The following is a 23387-nucleotide window of genomic DNA, read 5'->3' on the forward strand; positions in this document are numbered from 1 at the left end:
AATCATTTTTTAAAAATAAGACCTGTGTCTGAACAATCCTATTTATGAAGGATTGTTTCAATGTGAATGACATAGATATCTAAAAAAAGTAACATTAAAAATTATTTTTTTCTGTGTTACCTTCAAGATCCTCAAGTTCTTTAGGTTTGGCCCAGCGGGATTCTTTTGTTTGAGAATTATAATAGTAAGGCTTTCCAGAGTCAGATTTGTATTCCTTCCAGGGACATTTAGATAAAAGTTGCTAAAGGGAGATAGAAATCCTCAGTAATGTATTTAGCATCACTGATCATTCACATTACGGTTTCACTAAGTATTATCAATCTGTACAAATCAAATGCTTTGAAGATAAGCCACCAATTATAGAATACTTAGTAGGTGATATTATATTAATCTTAGCAATAATACTGCAACATCCATACTATTATTTCAAATTTATACTGTTACTTACAGAAAGTAACTTGTTTAAGATAATACACCTAATTAAGGGGCAGAGGCAAGATTCAAAACCAGGTCTAAGTAAATTTCAAATCCTATTTGCTGGTGCCATTTACACCCCCCATCATAGGTGAAATTTATCATATGTGTTTCACAGACTTCTCAAATACTAACAAAAGTAGGAAAAACATAAAAACTGGGAAAAAGCAAAATCTGGTTTACCCATGCTTAGATATCAGTTTTATGGCTAATAATTTATTAAACCTATGTGAACTATCTTATGTAAGGAAACAATAAGTATGATATATTTAAAACCTAATATATAAAACTGGTTAGGGTGGCATGAGAATGCTACTGAAAACTCCTATTTAGACGGTGTCTTAGTGATGATATTTAAGGAAGAAATAACTACCTATATCAGTACTGGGATAAAAAAAAAATTAAGTCTATGCCAACCTCCCATCCCAAGTGCTGCTGTGCATTTTAGTGTGGTGGCCTGGAAAATATTTTTATATCCTCAAATTCCTTAATTAAGAGGGAGAAAAATAAAGATATGCTGCCAACTTGGAAAAATCTTCAAGTGTGGCTTGAAATGCCAGATCAACTCTTACTTAGGACTCCAGAGTTCCTAATTAAACCATTTGCAATAAAGCTTACGCAGTTTAGTCCTTCAATCTAATTTCCACACTGTATACTGTGAATGATAAAATTTGCAACACAAAAATACACATACTTTCAGGGGCTTTTTCCACAAAGACAATTTCCCACTCTAACAGAAGGATACTTATATTTTTAATTTAATTCCATCTCCATTACCCCAAACTCACTGGAAATGTTTAAGAATTCACTGGAAGACATTTGCAATCACCTAGGTTTGCTATAAAGGGAAAACAGTTTAAAATGGGATTTTAGGGATGCCTGGGTGGCTCAGTGGGTTAAGTGTCTCCCTTTGACTCAGGTCATGATCCTAGCATCTTGGGATCAAGTCCCGCATCAGGTTCCTTGCTCAGTGGGGAGCCTGCTTCTCCCTCTCTCTGCCGCTCCCCCCGCTTGTCCTTTGCTCTTCCAATTTATTCTTTAATCCTTCTTAATTTGATGCCATCTGGTAAGGTTTACTGAGCAGGGGCAAAAATCAGTAAACAAAATTGGTCTGCCTTCTAACAGTCAATTACCTATAAAATCCTAAGAAAAACATGACTCAATCTATTTAACAATCCCTAATTTTAAAGCCTCAAACTTTTACCTCAGCAGGTGTTTTCAGATCATCTGGTTTCTCCCAAGTAGACTGTTTTGTTTCAGTATTGTAGTAGTAAGTCCTTCCATCAGGTGACTTATGCTCGGTCCACATTGATTTCTAAAGAAAAAAATTACAAAAAGATTTCAGTTATTTAACAGTACTGAGGTTTTAGAATCTCTCTCTTCTACAAAGTATCTCACAAGTTTAAGGATAGGACCGTTTCTCTTAAGAATGGTAATTTTGTAACTAACACACAAAAGATAATCTATGTGCAACATAGTTTATCTTAGCTATGCCTTACAGCTAAAATATATGAAGTAGATGCTATTGTATAGGTGGACTGATCATGACTCAACAACTTGAATTCAGAGAATATTTACATCAAGTTAGACAAAGTTCTAGACTGACATGCCGTAAAGATGCAGCTGTCAAAACTACAAAGGATGGGTTTTGGATGATAGTCAAAATTTAACAATCAAGGTGAAATTTAACAGGGATAAAATGTGAATCCAAATGCCTCAAAACAAGATGGGTGAGAAAGTTTTATGTGACACTAGTTTGATACAGAATATAAGTCCACTCTTGGACTTAGAAGAACTACTAAGAACCCACTAAAAGTTGCTAGTAAAACCTCAGGCATCAATAAACATGATGCCTCAAATAAATGCTGGTTAAGAGTTTTACAAGGTTCCCATACATATACACATAAAATAATAATAAAGAGGGTGGGAAGAAAATTTGAGAGGTGATAGGTGTCTGTGGTCTTGGTGGTGACAGTTTCTCAGGTATGCATTTATTCCCCAAATCATCTGGTTGTACACATTAAGCATGTACAGTTTTATAAGTCAATCATACCTTAATAAAGAGGTTGTTTAAAAAAAAATTTTACAAGGAATTATGAATTACTGAATGAGATCAAAGGTTATTAAGTCCAGTTCCAAGTACCAGATTATTCAGATAGTAACAAAGTATGCTTGAAAGAGGATTAGAGAAGATCTATATCACATTTCTTCAAATCTAAGACAAAACACTGTAAATATCTCTAAAAAAGAAAAAGTAAAATCATCTTTGAACTATCACATGCTTTTTAACACTCAGACTTTATGCTACATTTCTGAAAGATATATTCTTAAGACACTGATTTTTATCACAATTCAGTTTTTTGAATAAAAAGAAAGGCAAATAAAATAAAATAGTTCAGCTGTTCCTTAAACTTCACATTGAGACCATTTTGTGTATGACAGTTGCCAACATCCATTATATTCCACACAGTTTCATCCCCTTTGCTATCAAAAATATTGGTAATGCAGCATTAAAACAAAAACAAAAAACTAAAAACCACAAACCACCAGTACTTGTTCTTAACTATCTTCTGTTCATACTTAAAGGTAACCTTTTTTTTTCTTCCTTATTAACTTTATTGAGAAATAGCACATATCTACTTTTGATTTCTGCTTTGGGTATGTGGCTCAACACATATCATTTCATTGCTTTTTCTACTCTCTCACCACAATCATTTTATTCCTAAGCTGATTAAGAGTGCCATGCCATTACTTCTAGAACTTTCTTTCAAACCACTGACATTCATTCTTCTGATGTTGGCACTTTTTGTTGTTCAATCATGCACAACTAAGCCATAACTGCTGTCTGGAGAATGGAGATCATAAGACACAATGGATTATAGGATGAATCGCAATTTCAGACATGTTCAATGGTCAAAGCAAATATGCTAAGTGATTTAAGGAACATTTGCAAAAAAGGTGGGGATAGAGAACAAGAAAAGGGGACTTAAGAACACAAATTAATGTGATTTTCACACAAGTAGATGAGGAAGATGATTATTATCTAAAACTTCTGAGAAGAAAATTGGAGTTAATGTGAAGGAATTTTAAACAGCCATTAGAATTGAGAGAAAAAACTTGATAAAATTTAAGCTGTTTGATAACAAAATGTTTATCTCTTCTTATACAGATTAAGTCCTCTCATATCACTATTTACAAAGTGGAATCTGCATGGTATAGAAAGATAGTTCAAAAAGTATATTAAATTCTTTAACTTGTTCTAGCACCGTGTGCAGGATAGGGCAACTACAATCTCTCTGGAGCAAACATTATAGTAACTGCTGGAAAATATTTGGCTTGCTGCCACTTTAACATCTAACCAAAAGATGATGTGATTTAGAGATATATGAAAGCTTCAACTGTATGAGTATTGCTTTATTTGACAAATTAAATCCTGCTAAGGTAGACAGAGGTCTATATTTCTTTCATATTTAAAAAAAAAATGAACTCAATAGCATCTCAGGACTGCACTAAAAAGGAATCTGTTAAGTTCCAAAATTATATTTAAACTTCCCAAGTAACATCTGCTAAAGGGCATTCAGAAAAGAGGAAGTTCACCAGAAATAAACTCATGAGAAAATGGAATTAAAAACGGACAAGGTACACTTGACCAAATAATAGGGATAAAGAGGAGAAATGTACAAATCAGTAAAACAATAAGCAATTTAGTATTCACTAGTTATTTTATTTAAGCCTTACAACTAACTACACTGCAAAGCAGCATGAACACTAACCCCATTTTTCAAATAAGAAAATCAAGCCTTAGGAGGGTTAATAACCTGCTCATAGTCATTCGGGAAGTAAATAAAACTAGAATTAATTCAAATTTTCTTCTAAAGATCACATTTTACCCACACAAATGCTGTGTGAAGGATACTATATTCAGAACAGTCTACTTGTCAATAAGGACACATAAATTCCTGATCTACCAATGAGTGGTAAGCATTGTGCTAATTGCTTTGCATCAATTCTCAAATTAATTCTTTTAATAATCCCACCAGGTAGATACTATTTATTATCTCTTTATAAGAACTGAAAACGGAACACAAGAAAGTACAGGAACATGCTCAAGGTAACACAGCTGGCTAGTGAGTTCATTACAACATTGTCCTGCCCCACCCACTAAGGTCCTATTGAAGAGCAAGGCTCCAACACTTTGCATTAAGAGAAACAGAATCATTTCAAATAGGAATATAAATTCCGTACTAATGCCTTTAACTAATATACCAACTCTATTTATAGAAGTCAATTCTGGAGAAAAATGATTTATCTGATAAATTTTTGCTCCTTTTCCTTAAAATCTATCTAATTTGCATCTTAAAATAAAACTGTATCTTGCTTCTGGCCAAAACTAGTAATATTTTAATATATGTGCTGCCGAAGTGAGCACCAAAACTAGTAATATTTTAAAAGAAAAATTTAAAAACAAATGTATCTTGAATGTTGAATATAAGATGCAAAATGGCATAAAATGTTAATGGATATGTCAATAATTAACAACTGTAAAGCTGTCTTCATAGGCTAAAACATGACTTAAACAAGTATTTACTAAATATGGAAAACAGCAAAGTCTATTCGAAAAACTTATTTTCCTAAAAATTACTATCTCTTTAAAAAACACAAGACCTTTCAGAGCAATAAACAATTGCTGCCTATCAAATACTTAAGACTGCCCTTGCATAATCAGAGAAAACCTGACAAAGCCTTAGATGTGTATTCTGAATGGGTCAAAACCAGGACATTGCTTTTAACCGTAAGTTATTTGCTCTGAGGACTTGCAGGAACAATTGAGATAATCCTTGCACTGGAGCTTTAGAATTACTATGCACTTAGGTCACAGATGACAGACTTCCCCAAATTATTGTATTACTGTGACAGTTACTGTCAACACAAATGGCAGTTCTGGGTAATAAACCAAAAGTCAACATTTTCATAAATGATAAAGTGGAAGCAAAAATTTGCAAAGTAAGGCATTAAAAAACTATCATCCTTAATATACAAAAATCTACCACAATCAAGTAAGACAATCTTATGGGAAAATAAACATAACCATTAACAAAACTCAATACAGATAATATAATTAGAATTCAACTTCATTAGTAAATCAAGGAAGCATACATTAAATGAAAACTTTTTGTTCTTCAGGTAAGTGACAGTTAAAGACTTAGTATACAATGTTAAAAGGATGTGAAGAAATGTACACTGTCACACTAGTGTTTGGAATGGAATTAGTATTGGTTCGCTGCCAATTTACTGGTTCTCATCAAAACTGAAAATGCAAATAAACAAAAGAGATGCAAACAACCTCTTGATGCTGATATTTCACTCCAAAAACCCCATTTACATAGTTGCAAAGATGTACAAGAGTGGTTCTCCACAGGATTACTTGTAATGAGGAAAAATTAGAGATAATTCAATATGCACCCATAGGAAAACCATTCAATTAGGGTCCATTCATACTGTAGATTTATCTTATGGAGATGTTTTTTAGTATAACAGAAAATGTCTAAGATGCAGTTTGAAACAGAGTGAGACATTGTGATAAAGCAGCAAAATATATAAAGTATTTAAAAGGAAAAAAAGACTTGATAAAAGGAAAAAAAGCATATATATATATTTACCAAGACAGCTAATATACTTTTCAGTTATCAAGAAGCTAGTCAACAATTGGGCTGTGAATAAATTCAATACTCAAACTATATAAACATATGTACATCAGGTAAACATTTATACATACGAGTATTTCTGCAGTAACATGTAAGTTCAACTGAATGAAACCAAAAAAAAAAAGACTAAATCTAAACACTAAATAGGTAGAAAAATTCTAAATAAGGAACTACTCTAAATAAGGGAAATTAATAAAAAGCCAAAATATAAGATTAGAATTAAGGAAGAACATAATCACGAATTTGCAAACAATTCCCAAAATCTAGAGGAAATCATTTCCTCAGACTATTATAATTTGCCCTAGAAGAAACACATCATACATGAATATCCCAATTACTGTAGAAGCAACTGAAAGATACCCAACCAGATTAATTTCATAGCAGAACACCACGTAAGCTTTAAAGAACACAGAATTACAATGTCCTTGTTTCAGGTCACAGGAAAAGATGAAAAGCTCTTTATTAATAATAAAACTCAAAAAAAAAGGTATCAAAAAAGAAAAGCACGTAATGTTACTTATGAATATAAATCTGAAAAGCTTAAATATAACATTAGCCAAGAGAATCCTGCAATGTATATACTCTGACCAAGTAGAATTGATTGTAGCAGTGCTGGGGTGGTTTAATATTGAGAAATCTATAAGAAAGAAATTATTTCTATTAACAAACTGAAAAAAAAAAATCACAGGAGCACACCAATACACCTGGTATGATCAAATCACATCCTAAAAATTATGATGGTTTGGAAGTATTAAAAAAATAAAAATAAAAATCCTAGCAACAACTAAAAGAAAAACACCTAAATGATAAAGGGCAATTACTAAAAACTAATAAAAATTATTCTAAGGCCGCTCCCATTAAAATCATGACCAAAAGGGTGAGTCTACAATCACTGTATTTCAACAAACATGTAATAGCAATAAAATGAAATAAAACTGGTATATCTGGAAAAGAGATAAATTCTTTTACCTTTATTGCTAAAGATTCAAATGAAGTCTAGTTGAAATAAAACAAAAAGAGTATAATAGACCTGGATCTAAGATAAATATACAAAAATCTTTGAATTGACAATAGCTTGCAATAAAAATGTGAAAACAATCCTATTTGGGGCACCTGGGTAGCTCAGTTGGTTAAGTGACTGCCTTCAGCTCAGGTCATGATCCCAGGATCCTGGGATTGAGCCCCACATCTGGCTCCCTGCTCAGCGGGGAGCCTGCTTCTCCCTCTCCCTCTGCCTACTTGTGCTCTCTCTCTGTGTCAAATAAATAAATCTTTAGAAAAAAAAAATCAAGTTTTTAGAAAGTAAAATATAAACTGTAATGAGAACAAGGGACTTATATATGGATAAAAAGTTAACAGACCAAAAACTTAAATCTGAACGTACATGCATTTAGTAATTTAGCCTTGAAATGCACAGCAACAGAAAAATACAGGGAGAAAAAGATGACATCTTTTCAAGCTAAAGATTTTAAGACACTCCTCTTCTTAGGTAAATCAAACAGATGAAAAATACACCAAGATATAATAGAATAGCAAAATAACTAAATTAAAAGCACACAAAACAATCCTAAAAATTGATCTTAAAATAGACATAAGTGAAGCTTTAATAAAGTATAAACATTTCAGAGCCTGTGCTTTTTTTTCCCCCCTTGCTTTCTGATAATATGCAAAAAAGTTCACTTTATTTAAAAAAAAAAAAAAAAAAAGTCACCCAGAGGCATGATTCACGGAAGAAGAACCGACAGACCGGACTTCATTAAAAACTTCTGTTCTGCCAGACACAGTAAAAAAAAAATGAAAAAACAAGCCACAAATTGGGAGAAAAAATCTGCAAAAGACACATCCAATAAAAAACTGTTATCCACAATATTACAAAGATCTCTTTAAACTTAACATGAAGAATATCAACAATCTAGGGGCACATGGCTGGCTCAGTGGGTTAAGTGTCCAACATGTGATTTCGGCTCAGGTCATGATCTCAGGGTTTTAAGATCAAGTCCTGCATTGGGTTCCGTGCTGGGTGTGAAGCCTGCTTAAGAGTCTCTTTCTCCCTCTCCCCACCTCTTTCTCTCTCTCTAAAAAAAAAAAGAATATGAACAACCCAATTAAGAAATGGTCAAAGGATCTGAACAGATACCTCACCAAAAAAGACATACAGGTGGTAAATAAGCCCATGACTAGGTGCTTAACGCTGTACATTATTACAGAATTGCGAATTAAAATTAACCCCTTTTTATTACTGGTGGGAATTCAAAACAGGATAGCCACTCTGGAAGGCAGTGTGGCAACTTCTTACAAAGCTAAATACATTTTTACCATACGATCAAACAAGCATGCTCCTTGGTTATTTACCCAAATGAATTCAAAACTTATGTCCACCCAAAGATCTGCTCACTAATGTTTGTAAGAGTTTCACTGCCAAAACTTGGAAGCAAAACTCCAATGTCTTTCAGGAGGTGAATGAACTGTGGCAAGTCCAGATAATGAAATATTATTCACTGCTATTATCATTGTTACGATTGTATTATTCAGTACCAAAAAAACTATTAAGCCATGAAAAAAAATGGAGGGAACTTAAATGTATGTTACTAAGTGAATGAAGCCAGTCTATAGAGGCTACATACTGTATGATTCTAACTATATGACATTGAGGAAAAGGTAAAACTATGTAGACAGTAAGAAGATCAGTAGTTGCTAGGGGCGAGGGGTGGAGGTGGGGAGAGAGAGTAACAGGTGGAGCACAGAAGATTTTCAGGGTAGTGAAATTATTCTGTACACACTATCATGATGATACATGTCATTAACATTTGTTAAAACTCACAGACTACATAACACCAGAATAAACTCTAATGTAAACTGGACTGTGGGTAATAATGATGTGTCAGTGTAGGATCACTGATTGTAACAAATGTTAACACCCTGGTGGGAGATGTTGATAGTAGGGGAGGCTGTAAGGGGAAGGAATATTAAGGAACTCTACTTTGTGTTCAATTGTGCTACTAACCTAAAATTGCTCTTAAAAAAGCCAATTAAAAAAAATCCCAAATCTAGAAACCAAGAAAAACATACTACCCAATATCCTTTCAATAAAGAAATCAAATGAGGGAAAAAGAAAAAATATTGGGACCTGAGTTAAATGAAAACCCTCTATGTCAAAACTTAAGCAACAAAGTTAACTTAGTACAAAAAAATGTCTAACAACCATGAGCTAAGTACTCAAGAAGCTAGAAAAAAGGCAACAGAGTAACCGAGAAGGAAATAGATGACAGCAGAAATAAACCGAACAGTTACCCCTTCCAAAAAACAAAATAATGGCAATGATAGGATTCTAATTCTATGCTAAATAATTATTAAACCTCAACAAAACAGATATATGGAAAAACATAAGAAGAAACTTAAAACTGGAATAGCACGATAACCACTAAAGAAATTCAAATAGTTATCCAAAATCTCTATACTCAAAAAATATTAGGTCCAGACAGTTTTTAGTTGTGTTCTACCAAGCTGTTAAATAAGTTTTGCATCATTTATATAAATTGTTTTAAGGACCAGAAAGAGAAGGATTATTACCCAGAGACAAACAACCTAAATAAGATATTAGCAAACTGAATTCTGAAGGAATTAAATATACGTGTGTGCACACATATACACCCTTAACACACTTGATGAATAACTAGACTTCACCTTAGTAATGCAAAAATGAGATATCAGAAAATGTATCTGTGTACGTGCACATTAACAGACTACAGAAGAAATAGAATATGACCATCTCAGTAGATAAGAAAAAAAGCAGTGGAGAATTTTAAAATCAAGTTCGTGGGGCGCCAGGGTGCTCAGTCGGTTAAGCATCTGACTCCTGATTTCAGCTCAGGTCATGATGGAGCCACTGTGTCAGGCTCCAGCCTGCTTAAGATTTCCTCTCTTCCCCTTCCTCTGTCTCCCCGCCCACCCCTGCCCCACTCTGGTGTGCACACATGCACGCTCTCTAAAAATAAATAAAGTTCATAATGACCTCTCTCAGCAAACCAGGAAAAGAAGTGTCAACTTAATAAGGGCTGTTTATCAAAAAGCTATAGTAAACATCCTATTAAATGGAGAAATTTAATACATAATCCCTTTAAGAGAGAAAAAAAGGTAATGATGCCAGCTTATCATCACTGCTACTTGCTCACCATAGTACTGGAGGTTCTGGCTGAGACGGTAAAAGTTGAAAGATTAGAAAAAAAGGAGCCGAAACTCAAATTTAAGCTCTATTACAAAATGACACAAAAGAACTGACCACCGTGTTCACTGATATGACTTAGTATTATAAATATGCCCCCACAATCTATAAATTCAATGCAACTCCAATTAAAATACCAAAAATATCTTCTTGGACACCTGAAAAGGATTAAAATTTTTTTTAAAAGACACTGTGCAGGAAAACAGAGACCAATAAAAATATTCACATCATTAAAAGGGAAAACAGGTAAGCTATAAAGTAAGATAATACAACTCTATTTACAGAAAACACATGTATTATATATAAAAAAAACCTGAAGACTTCACCGAAAAGCCTATTACAAATAAATTCAATAAAGTAGGATACAAAAATCTGTTGCATTTATCAACATGAACAAACTATCAGAAAGAAAAATTAAGGAAAAAAATCCCATTTACAATTGCACCAAAAATAATAAAATACCTAGGAAAAAATGTAACCAAGGAGGTGAAAGATCTGTACAAGTGAAAACTAGGACACTAATAAAAAAAAATTAAAGACATAAATAAATAGAAAGACATTCCATGCTCATGGATTGAAAAAAATTAATATTGTTCAATGTCCATACTACCCAAAGCAATCTACAGACTCAATGTAATCCCTATCAAAATTCCAAAGGCACTTTTCAGAGAAATATAACACATAATCCTAAAATTTGGATGGAATCACAAAAAGACTGAACAGCCAAAGCAATCTGAAAATCAAAACGGGAGGCATCATGCTCCCTGCTTTCAAACTATACTACCAAGGTATTGTAATCAAAAAGTATAGTCCTGGCAGAAACACAGACATATAGATCCATACAACAGAAATAAGATCTCAGAAATGAACTCATGCATAAATGGTTGATTTATGACAAAGGAGGCAGGAATATGTAAGAAAGGACAGCCACATGCAAAAGAATGAAACCAGACTACTGTCTTCCATCATGCACAAAAATTAACCCAAAAGGATTCAGGCATGAATGTAAAGCTTGAAACCATAAAACTAGAAAAAAAGATAGGCAGTAAAAGCTCCTTGACCATCAATCTTAGAAATGATTTATTGGACCTGATCTGAACAGCAAAGGCAACAAAAGCAAAATAAACAAGTGGACTACATCAAATTAAAACCTCCTGGCACAACAAAGGAAATCAACAAAAGGAAAAAGCAACCTATCGAATGGGAGAAAAATATCTGCAAATCATGTATATAAGGGTTAATATCCAAAATATATAATGAGCTCATACAACTCAACAGTAAAAAACCCCGAATACTCTGATTAAAAAATGGGCAGAGGATCTCAATAGACATTTTTCCAGAGAACACATACAGATGGCCAACAGACATATGAAAAGATGCTCAACATCACTATTGGGGAAATGCAAATCAAAACCACAACGTGGTATCACCTTATATTTGTTGGAATGCTTATTATCAAAATCAGATAATAAGTGTTATGAGGGTGTCACTGAAAAGGAAATCTTCATGCATTGTTGGTGACAACGTAACTAGTATAGTCCCTATGGAAAACAATATGAAGGCTGCTCAAAAAATTAAAAATGGAACTATCATACAATCCAGCAATACCACTTTTGGGTATTTATTCAAAGAAAATGAAAACAGTAACTCAAAAAGATAGATGTACTCCCAGGTTCATAGCAGCCTTATTTACAACAGCCAAGATACAGAAAAAACCTAGGTGTCCCTGGATGGATAAATGGATAAAGATGTGGAACACACACACACAGACACACACACACACACACACACACGCATGCAGAAGAAAACTATTCTTCAGCTATAAAAAGAATGAAATCTTGCCATTTGCAGTAACACAGAGGGACTTTGAAGGCATCGTGCTATCGTGCTAACTGAAATAAGTCAAATGGAGAAAGGTAAGTACTGTATTATCTCACATGTCCAAACTCAGATATAGAGAACAGACTGCAGGTGGGGGTTTGAAATGGGTGAAGAGTGTCAAAAGGTACAAATTTCAAGTTATAAAATAAGTAAGTCATGGAGATGTAATGTACAGCATGGTGACTAGTTAATACTGTGCAGCATATTTCAAAGTTGTTATGAGAGTAAATCTTAAAAGTCCTCACCACAAGAGAAAAAGATCTGTAACTACATATGCAGACAGATGTTAACTAAATTTATTGTGATCATTTTACCATGTATATAAATACCAAATAATTCTGTACAATCTAAAATGTTATGTCAATTACACCTCAACAAAAAAATAAACATGAAATATGTAAAGAAAAAAGGAAAAAAAACACACACAACAATATCTACACAAAAAATTTCAGTCTTTTCCCAATACATGCATGTCTTAGGGCACATATCAAAGTGAGCACCCATTAGGGAGGGTGCTGTAGGGATGGGAGTAAAGATGAAGCATAAAGTGAAAAAATGTGCGGAATCCTCCAAAGATCAACGACAGTGACCATAATCTGTAGAGTTTAAGTAACTCAAATTTGTGTATCAGAAATCTTTTTTTTTAATGTTATTTATTTACTTGAGAGACAAAGAGAGATAAGAGTGTGCAAGCATGAGTGCACATGAGTGGGGGGGCAAAGAGGAGGGAGGAGCAGGGAGGAAGAGCAGGACCTGAGCAGGGAGCCCAATGCAGGCCTCAATCTCAGGACCCCCAGGACCATGACCTGAGCCAAAGGCAGATGCTTAACCAACTGAGCCACCCAGACGCCCCTGTGTACCCAAAATCTAAAAAGAATTAAAGCAAATATTAAGTTTTCAAATACACAGTATTTTTAGATGGGAAGATTTAATAGGAAAGTAGAAAGTGTCAATTCTTCCAAAACTGAAATGAATTAAATATAATCCCAGATAAAAACACAATTTTGTCTTTTGAGTGTGTCAGGGTATGTATATATTTACAGATTATTTTTGGAGGGGGATACTGGAATTCATATACTAATATCTGAAAATAGCTAAGGATATAATGAAAAGAGAAACCATGAAGACTTGCCTTACTAAATATTTTTTTAAAGATTTATTTATTTATATGAGAGAGAAAGACGGAGAGAGAGAGAACAAACGTGGGGGAGGAGCAGAGAGAATCCTCCAACAGACTCCCTGCTGAGCGCAGAGCCTGAGACTGAGATCATGACCTGAGGTGAAATTAGGAGCCAGCTGCCTAACCAACTGAGCCACCCAGAAGCACCACCTTACTAAATATTAAAGCTGTTTAAAAAAAAAAAAAAAAAGTGCAATACTGGATGAAAAATGTACCAATGGAAAAGAAAACTCAGAAGTAGATGCCAGAATATGTATGAATTTAATATATTGTAAAAAAAAAGATATTTCAGGGCACCTGGGTGGATCAGTCTGTTAAGTATCTACCTTCAGCTCAGGTCATGATCCCAGGGTCCTGGAATCCAGCCCCACTCAGCAGGGAGTCTGCTTATCCCTCCCCTCATCCCCCCACCTGCTCATGTGCGTGTGCTCTCTCCCTCTCTCAAATAAATAAAATCTTAACAAAAAAATATAACCTCAATTGGGAAAAAAAAGGTTTGACAAACAACTGACACAACCAAAACACGGTGGTCAATCCCTCAAGGTGGGAAGCATTAGGGTGAAATTTTACTTTCTTCTTTTTAACTATGTCTACTTCTTAATCCCTCAAGCAAGCCTGCATTATTTAAATAAACAGAAAGAAACATGAAGCTATCACTGGTTAAAAATATAAACAGGCACTTATAATGGAAGAATACCACATACATATTTTATAATTATTTAACTTTAAAAAGACAATTTTTTTATTGGGGCGCCTCGGTGGCTCAGTTGGTTAAGCGTCTGCCCTCGGCTTGGGTTGTGATCCCCGGGTCCTGGGATTCAGCCCCCCACCAGGTTCCCTGCTCAGCGGGAAGCCCGCTTCTCCCTCTCCCACTCCCCGTTTGTGTTCCCTCTCTCGCTGTCTGTCAAATAAATAAATAAAAATAAAAATTAAAAAAATCATCTTAAAAAAAAAGATTTTATCTATTTATTTGAGAGAGAAAGAGAGATCCTGCATGCAAGCAGGGATGGGGCAGAGGAGAAGGGAGAGAATCTCAAGCAGACTCCACGCCAAGCTTAGATCCCAACTCAGGGTTGGATCTCATGACCATGAGGATCATGAACCGAGTGGAAGTTGGACACTCAACGAACTGAGCCATGAGGCCCCCCCTAATAACCATTCAACTTTTAAAGCAGAAGATACAAGAAACTTTAAAACATTTAAATAGAGTCCACAATTAAAAGTCTTTCCCCCCATATTTATAATCAGTTCACAGCTTTTTGCATTTCCCCAACCATAATATGGGGATAACAGCTACCTCTTAGGACTATTTTGATTAAATGAGATTATACATATAAACTCGTTTTTCTAGGGTGCCTGGGTGGTTCAGTCGATTAAGCAGTTGACTCTTGATTTTGGCTCTGGTTGTGATCTCAGGATTGTGTGACTGAGCCTTGCACTGGCTGCATGCTGGGCGTGGAGCCTGCTTAAGATTCTCACCCTGCCCCCTTATCCCCCCCAAAACAAACAAACAAAACACCCTCTTCTTTCCATTGATCTTTAAGGAATTAATAAACAAACAAAAAATCAAAGACAACCTTGAGGCCAAAGAGCATAGCTATTATCAATAAGCAAAAAATAAGCATCTTTAAGTGAGGCTTTCAGACTTACATTATTTTCCCAAACATAATAAAAATATATAACAAAACACCATATACAGAAACATTAGCAAAAATAACTAACTACTATCTTAAAAAATCAAGTATGGAGAAAAAGAAATGCAGCATAGCAATAGCATTCTCTCCTTTCCTAAGGAGCAAAAAAAAACCCACGAAACAAAAAACCACAACCAAACAAAAAAACAACAAAAAAAACCAACAACGAAAAACAAGCAATTCTGAATACTGTATTTGTCTTTCTGACACCATTAGGAAAGGTACAAGCAAAGTATTTTAAATTCTGTATATTAGAAAGTCTACATTGGGTTTACAGTAATAAACAAGGGTACATAAATTTTTGTATATGAGTACCTTCTAATGTAAACCTTATGTGAAAATTATCAGGTTAATTACTGTATACCTATAGGTTCTGTTTCCCTTCTAATTGTACCAGGAGGGAAAAATTAAAATCTTTGTAAAATCTGATATATATCTGATTCCTTTTTCTCTCATTATTCCCATCAAAATTAAATTTTAAGATAAATCAAACAATTTTTCAACCTTTGGCATAGAAAAGAAAGGAAAAGATTCAAGTTAGCAGATAATCTTTAAAATAGAAATAAGGATCAATGTTGTAGGCTAAAGAAGTATAATAAAATAATTATGTTCCAGAGGTACTTACTGCACCAGATGTTGTACCTAAAAAAATAAAGGAACAATATTTACAATGTGATAAATCATGGTCTCCTTGAGTGAACATTTTAAAAATATTTATTCATACTATTTATTCCTCCTTAGCCTGTCACACTAAATATCCTAAGACTGTTCTATATGATTTATGTGCATGCTTTCTTTTTTACAAAATAAACCTATACAGTGCAAAGCATTTTCAGAATTAAGTGGCACTTTGAACTTTTAAACTGCAAATTCACTTGGATCCCACTGGAGAAGTATTCACATTCTTTGCCTTTTGTTTCTCTTCTTGCTATTATACGTGTCTATGTTAACTAATTCCTTTCTCTACGACACTACTGAAATAAAATAATGCCACAGACCTCAGATTCTATGCTTTAGATCTACAGCACCTTCAACTATATAAACTTCAGACTTGTGGTGTACAATACAATATCCATTAGCTACCTCATGTTCCTGTTAAAAATTTTTAATTAAATAAAATCTAAAAATTCAGCTCCTCCTCTGCACTAGCCAATTTCAAGTACTCAGGAATCACATGTGGCTAATGACTACTCTACTGGACACTACAGATTACAGAACATTTCCTTAATTGCGTAAAAGTCTATTAGATGGTACGGTCCTAAATTATTATCAATACCCCTCTAGCCATAAGGGAAAACGCCCATTAGCCACCAAGTTCAAATGAGTAAGTTTCAACTTTAGAAACTAGTAACTTAAAACTATGTGTGAAAAAGAAAACAAGAACTATATGTAAAAAAGGACTAAAACACACAGAACAATCAAAAGAGGCTACTATGGACATCGCTGGTAAAACCAAAGCATTTAAAAAGTAATTAAGAAGAAATTTTGAGTCTGTTTCTCACTCAGGATACAGGAAACAAAATGCTGGTTACCAAAGTGGGGAGGGCAAAATAAGTGAACAGGATTAAGAGATACAAACTTCCAGTTATAAAATAAGTCAAGGTAATGTAATGTACAGCATAAAAAATCGTATAGTAATAACTCTGGATGGTGATGGATAGGTAACTAGACTTATTGTGGGGATCATTTTGTAATGTATAAAATTATCAAATCACAATGTTGTACATCTGAAGCTAACAGGATTTTGTATGTCAATTATACTTCCATTAAAAAAAATTTTAAGGTAATGTTCCAGGATTATTTAGGGTAATAGTAATCAGCTCTAGATATCTAAATAGGCAAAATATTATACTAGGTATTTCAGAACATCATTTCAGCTTAAATAAAAAAATCTGTGAAACATCTTAAAAAGATCAATTATGCCCCCATATAAACCTGTAGGAAAATGCTGCATTTTAAATGTTTCAAACCATGTTCAAAACAAAAAATGTTTTAGGGGTGCCTAGGCGGCTCAGTCAGTTAAATGTCTGACTCTTGATCTCAGGGCCGTGAGATTAAGCCCTGCGTAGGACCCCACCCTGGGTGTGGAGTCTGCTTGAGATTCTCTTTTGCTCCCTTTCCGCCTGTCCCTCTTCTGCACCCTAAAAACCAAACCAAACCAAAAAAACAAAAAACATTTTGGCATAATCATGGAAAAAAAGTTCAGCATCTGGAATACCAATTTATCTCGAACATTATTTACTCATGGATAATTGAAGCATTACTAACATATATGAAAGGTACACTAGTCAAAACAGTAATAAATAACTGGCTGATAAAAAAAATTATCACAAGGCTTACAAACTCCAATGGCTACAAGAACCAAGCAGGTAACAGAAAAGACTGTAAAGTAGTCCAGAAGGCCAATGAGAGTACATGCTCCATATCCAAAGTAAGGAGTTACTACCCCATTCCACAGTGTCTGCTGAATACAAACAGGGACTCAACCAGAACTTTTCATTTAAATATTCTCTGACTACCTACTGTGTTGATAAACACCACTGTAAACAATGAATACTCAGATAAATTCAAACTTTTTGTAAAAAGATAAATCTAATTGTTATGTATGGACCAAGACTTTAAACGTTAGCAACTAATTATAAAATTTAAAAACATTGTATAGGCTAAAGTATAACTGTAGACCAAATCTGGTCCCAGAACTCCTGATCTAAAATTATGGTAATTTTTTATGGAGTCAATTATGAATGCTATCCCTACTTCCCATTGCTTAAAACAACAAAAAGAAAAAAATCAGGAGCTAATCATAAAGCCAAAGTGACATTGCTTTTATTCCTTGTTATGATAGCTACTGTCCAAATGAAGTCTAATATTTACCACCATAAATGGTGTACATACCTGCTGCTACATCCATATTATTTACTCCTGGCTGTAAGATAAAAAATGAAATTAGTAATATTCACCTTGTTTAAACTATATTTTATATAAGTTCCTCATAAAACACAGAGTCCCCTTTACGTATATTCAAAGATTCTAAGTTTTAGCTCCTTTAGTTTGCTATAAATTGTAAAAACATCATAAACCTGGGGCTATCGAAGCACTTTAATCTAAGCGTGTTATTTATATGATCATCAGTTACATATAGATTCACAAACATTTACCCACAATTCTGATACAGAAAAGGCTCTAAAAATCAAGTTTTTTCAACTTTCACACCAACACTCATTATAGTGGCAAAATCTGCTCTGAATGACATGAGCTCTTTATCCCACCCCAGAGAAAATCCGTAAGTTTGCTACAGAAATAGTGTTTGAAATTATATAAGGCACTGTCCTAAACCCCAAGAGAACTTTTTATACAATACATAGAATATGCAAAGTATTATTTTATAATATTAAAACATTTTAATGGTCTAAGGATTTTGGGTAAGACAATGCAAACATGACACCCCACGTGGAGTATGTTCATTACAACCACTAGGTTATCAGGTAATAAATAAGTTATGCTAATATGAATATCATAATGATTTACATATTGCTATACAATCCAGTAAGGGTGATAAGGCTGTCAAGGATTTTGTAAGTAATGTGCCATCACTGAAGTCTCAGGAAATGTAAATTTAGAATAAAATCTTCTGATTTCTAAATCTAGGATCTATTACTAAACCATAATACAACAATTTTAAATTAAAACCCAGCAAAGCAAAAGCCTATTCTTTAAGATCAGAATGTCACCAGACCAATAAAATGCTTCTGGCTGACAAATTTTAGTTCTTAGTATTCTACTCCTGTTTAACGTAGAATTAACAATTAAGGATGTCTGTATAAATACAGGAAAAAACGTGAATGCCTATCATTCAAGAACCTAAAAACCCACTGTAATTCCCATCTTGCATTACACTACTCAAGACACACTTAAAAAGCTAACATGATTGCCTACAAAATACATAGAACGATGTTATTTCATATATAAAAGTAGTCAAAACATCACAGAAAATAATTATTTTTACTAGATTACCGGTAAGGCAGGCTGCATGGAAGCCTGAGACATATGAGACATCATCATTCCAGGCATTACTGAAGACATCATTCCAGGCATCTAGAATAAAAGTAAAAAAAGGTTACTATATAAAACCAAAGCATTTAAAGAACTTTATTAATCTATCTGGTTATCAAAGCTAATATGTACAACTCAAGATTTAAACCCAGCGAACACTATACTACATGAATAGTATGCTTAGTAAGTGCTTGTTGAATGAATGAAGTATTTTATCAATGAGCTAATATTTGTCATAAATTATATGTACAGTTAAAATTACTTTTAACAAACTTAAAAGTTTACTTATATTATTTCCAACGTCATTTTCAGAATATTAATTTTCTTTTAACTCACCACTCATGTTTTTCTCCCTTTTTTAGAGTAAGACAAAAATTTTTTGTATTTCTCACCTTTGACTATTAATATCTGTATTAAAAAATTCTACAGCAATCTGGCTCTTTAAAAAATTCAAGATCAAAGGTGCTTAAAACTCGATGACTATAAAAAATATGTAAAAAACAAACTTTAGACACAAATCATCTATGTCCTCTCTTGAAAAGAAAAACTTAATAAAGCACACACCATGAATATCTGAAGAAAGAAAATATTAGTTTTGGAGGTTAATCTAGTCTATCAATGACTGCTATCTAAATCTATGAATCTTCACTACTAAGTATGAATAAAAATCATAAAGATTAACATAAATTTCCAAAGGATTCTGACCCAATACTCATCCATATTATAATTTTGATTTTAATATGAGCAAATCTAACATAAACACGGAGGGGAATAAAAATTGTACACAATCATCATAAGTACTGGAACAAGGTAACCAGGTATTCAACAGTTTCAAATTAAATGAAACTTGGAGAAATAGAAACAGACAAGCATACTGGTCAACAGGAACATATAAAGCCTACTAAAGGTAGATGAGAACACTTGCACACTGAATTTTGTTATTTGGGAAAATCAACTCACAAAGCAGAACCAGGCTAAAGGTACCATTAAAATGAAGCAGCATTGTATTAATGGATTAAAAAACAAATGTTTTTTGTTCCTTAAAATATTCAATAAATTGCTTAAACATCATGAAACAGGAACTTGACAGAAAACATGTGACTACTACTTGGAATATATGGTGAAACAGCAGTTAAAAAAAAGGTACAGAATTTGAAAACAGAAGCACAAGCCTCCACCACTGTGACTAAAAGAATTAAGGTAATTTATACATTAAGGGAAAAAAAACATAGAGATCAAATGAGAACCAGGCTCAGAAGTTCCCTCTTTTCTCTACTCCCAACAAATATATCTTCACAACTAATTTTACTTAAGGCTAATGGCAAAGTAGGCATGAATTCTTAAGGTTCTAAATAACTGATTATGGGGAGAAGCATGGTGAGCAACAGAGGGAAGGAGCCTGATATTTAAAATGGCATATATATAAAATCCAAAGCTGTTAACATATCCAAAAACTAGAATTCTAAGCTAAACTGAAAAACTCAACTTTGAAAACTTGAGAAAAAAGTATTTTCTCATAAGAATTAAAGACATTAAGGGTGCCTGGGTCTATCAGTTGGTTAAGCGACTGCCTTTGTCTCAGGTCATGATCCTGGAGTCCCAGGAGCTAGTCCTGCATTGGGCTCCCTGCTCAGCAGGGATCTGCTTCTCCCTCTGACCCCCCCCCCCCATGCTCGCTCGCTTGCTCTCAATCTCTCTCTCAAATAAAAAAAAATCTTTTTTTTAAAGATTTTATTTATTTATTTGACACAGAGAGACACAGCAAGAGAGGGAACACAAGCAGGGAGAGTGGGAGAGGGAGAAGGTGGCTTCCCGCGGAGCTGGGAGCCCCATGCGGGGCTTGATCCTAGGACCCTGGGATCACGACCTGAGCTGAAGGCAGCCACTTAACTACTGAGACACCCAGGCGCCCCAATAAATAAAAATCTTAAAAAAAAAAAGAATTAAAGACATTAAGAAAAGTGGGATAAAATCTCCATCATGCAACAGAACATCTCCACATGGTAGCAGTACAAAGAAATGTAACTTCAAACTGAAATACTCTGTCTTCATAAGACAGTGATCAAATCCCATTTAAAAAACAAGGGACAAAAACCCTTAAACAATTTAATAAGAATTGACTAGAAAAGGCCAGTGACACTTAAAGCAAACAATATTTAAAAATCATTAAAGAACAGAGTTTGACAGAATTTTCTCAATTGTTCTTCTTCCCCACTTCAAATTTTAAAACATCTCAAAAATTTGCCTTTAGCCTAAAACTCGTGGAACTGGTTATAGAATGAGACTTAGTGTTTTGGTTTCTTCCCCACCCCCTCCCCAGCCCCCAAAACCAACTGTTTCTTCACCTTCCAATTGTTACAGGGGTTACAGTTACCTTTTTTTTTTTTTTTAAAGATTTTATTTATTTGACAGAGAGAGACACAGCGAGAGAGGGAACACAAGCAGGGGGAGTGGGAGAGGGAGAAGCAGGCCTCCCACCGAGCAAGGAACCTGATATGGGGCTTGAACCCAGGACCCTGGGATCACGACCCGAGCCAAAGGCAGACGCTTAGCGATGAGCCACCCAGGCGCCCCTTACAGTTACCTTTTAGCTAAATAAGATCACTTAAGCCTCTTACAAGTAGATTTTCTTTACATATTTCAAATAGAAAGATGATGAACAGTCAATGTTGATTTTGTAGCAACAAACAGAAGCAGAGGAGACTGAACCCCAGCTTTGAGGGAGTCCTGCCAGCCCTTCTCTTCATGTAGTCTGAGGACTGACCCTAGAGGGACCACACTTGTCAAGGCTGAGGAGTGTCCAAATACCAAGGCAATGAAACATTGTGGCAAAGTGTCTTCCCCAGAGGTAAAACCTGAGTCTGGGGTCTTTGCACCTTCCATTCCCCGATTTCTGAGGTTGGCATTCTGAGCCGCAACTCTATTTCAAAACAGGGTTTTACATTTGTGGAACTTATGTGAATGAGATTTAGTGTTAAATAAAAATCTAAATTCTCCCTCATATCTCTGTAAATTCTGAGGGGCATCAACTAGTTAGGTTTGTTCAACTGGACAAATATTGGAAAGATTATGTACAGCTGAATATCTGAAAGTAGATTAACATAATTTTAAACCAATACTGTAATACTAGCATGAAACCAAATAACAAAAACATAAATAGGGAAAATGTTACATTCTTATGAGAAGTTATTACAAGAATCAGACAAATTAAGAACTCTTCCAGAGCATCACAAAAAACCTGTCTCCCAAAGCCTGAAGACTCTACTTTGTGGAAATGTTATGATTTCCTTTCTTCATTAACTCTAGGATACACATAATATGGGGATACATGTATCAACCCATCTGAATTCTTTCAGAGGTTTTGTGTTGATTCAGGCCAGTCACTTGACAGCACCATCAATATGAAATGATTAAAATTTTCTAAGTTATCCATTATTATTTTGTTTTAATACCAAACTGATCCAGGTTGCAAGCTTATGAGATTTGTGGTTCAAATCCTCAGAAGTGACTTTCCCCTTCCTCAGCCCAAATAATCAAAGTTGAGGCATTCAAAAGTTACTTTGTCATCCCTTTTTGCATGGAAGGTTTACTTCTTGCTTCACATGAAGCGAATAGCCCCTTGGTCTCCCAGCTTTATCTGCGGAGTATTTTAGACTTCTCGTTAGGTTTTTTTCCTAAGGGCACATAACGGACTGTCGTACCATTTATGGCATCTTAAGTTCAATGAAAATAGGATGTTGGTTCAAAATAGTTAAAGGAAGAAATCTTAACACAGTTGCTACAATGTTGCCACTATAAATTCCAAAAGCAGATCATTCTTAAAGCTACAAAGTGGTGGTTCATATAAGCTTAATAAAAAGCACACTATAAAATCACAGCTATGTACAGCTTCACAAATTTTCCATTTAAGCTACTCTGGCAAATATATTAAAGTCTTACAATTACAAATTTTTAGTTGTTAGGAAACAGGAGAAAATGGGAAGGGTAAAACACATACATGAGACATAAGCTAAATTGTCTAAAATATTAAATATCTGAATTTTATGGACACTTTGGAAGTTTTCAAAACCCAAAATTAATTCAGATATACTGTTTGGTACACTTTATTCTTAAATTGCCAACCATTTCTCTATGTATACTATATAAATTTTTCTATGTATATTTCTATTCTTTTAATG

General features: G+C 34.2%; 1 protein-coding gene across 10 annotated transcripts in view; it reads right to left on the reverse strand.

The window, feature by feature from the left end:
* PRPF40A (pre-mRNA processing factor 40 homolog A) overlaps positions 1-23387 on the reverse strand; it is a 56124-nt gene that overhangs the window by 21747 nt on the left and 10990 nt on the right. For all 10 annotated transcript variants that reach the window (XM_027588440.2, XM_027588445.2, XM_027588437.2 and 7 more), the window contains 5 exons: positions 19171-19251; positions 18052-18082; positions 15782-15798; positions 1679-1789; positions 121-241 (listed from right to left, as the gene is read on the reverse strand). In XM_027588440.2, the coding sequence (XP_027444241.1) occupies positions 121-241; positions 1679-1789; positions 15782-15798; positions 18052-18082; positions 19171-19251 (361 nt within the window). The remainder of the gene's footprint in view (positions 1-120; positions 242-1678; positions 1790-15781; positions 15799-18051; positions 18083-19170; positions 19252-23387) is intronic.

The sequence above is a fragment of the Zalophus californianus genome, chromosome 3 (assembly GCF_009762305.2).
Source record: "Zalophus californianus isolate mZalCal1 chromosome 3, mZalCal1.pri.v2, whole genome shotgun sequence".
NCBI lineage: Eukaryota > Metazoa > Chordata > Mammalia > Carnivora > Otariidae > Zalophus > Zalophus californianus.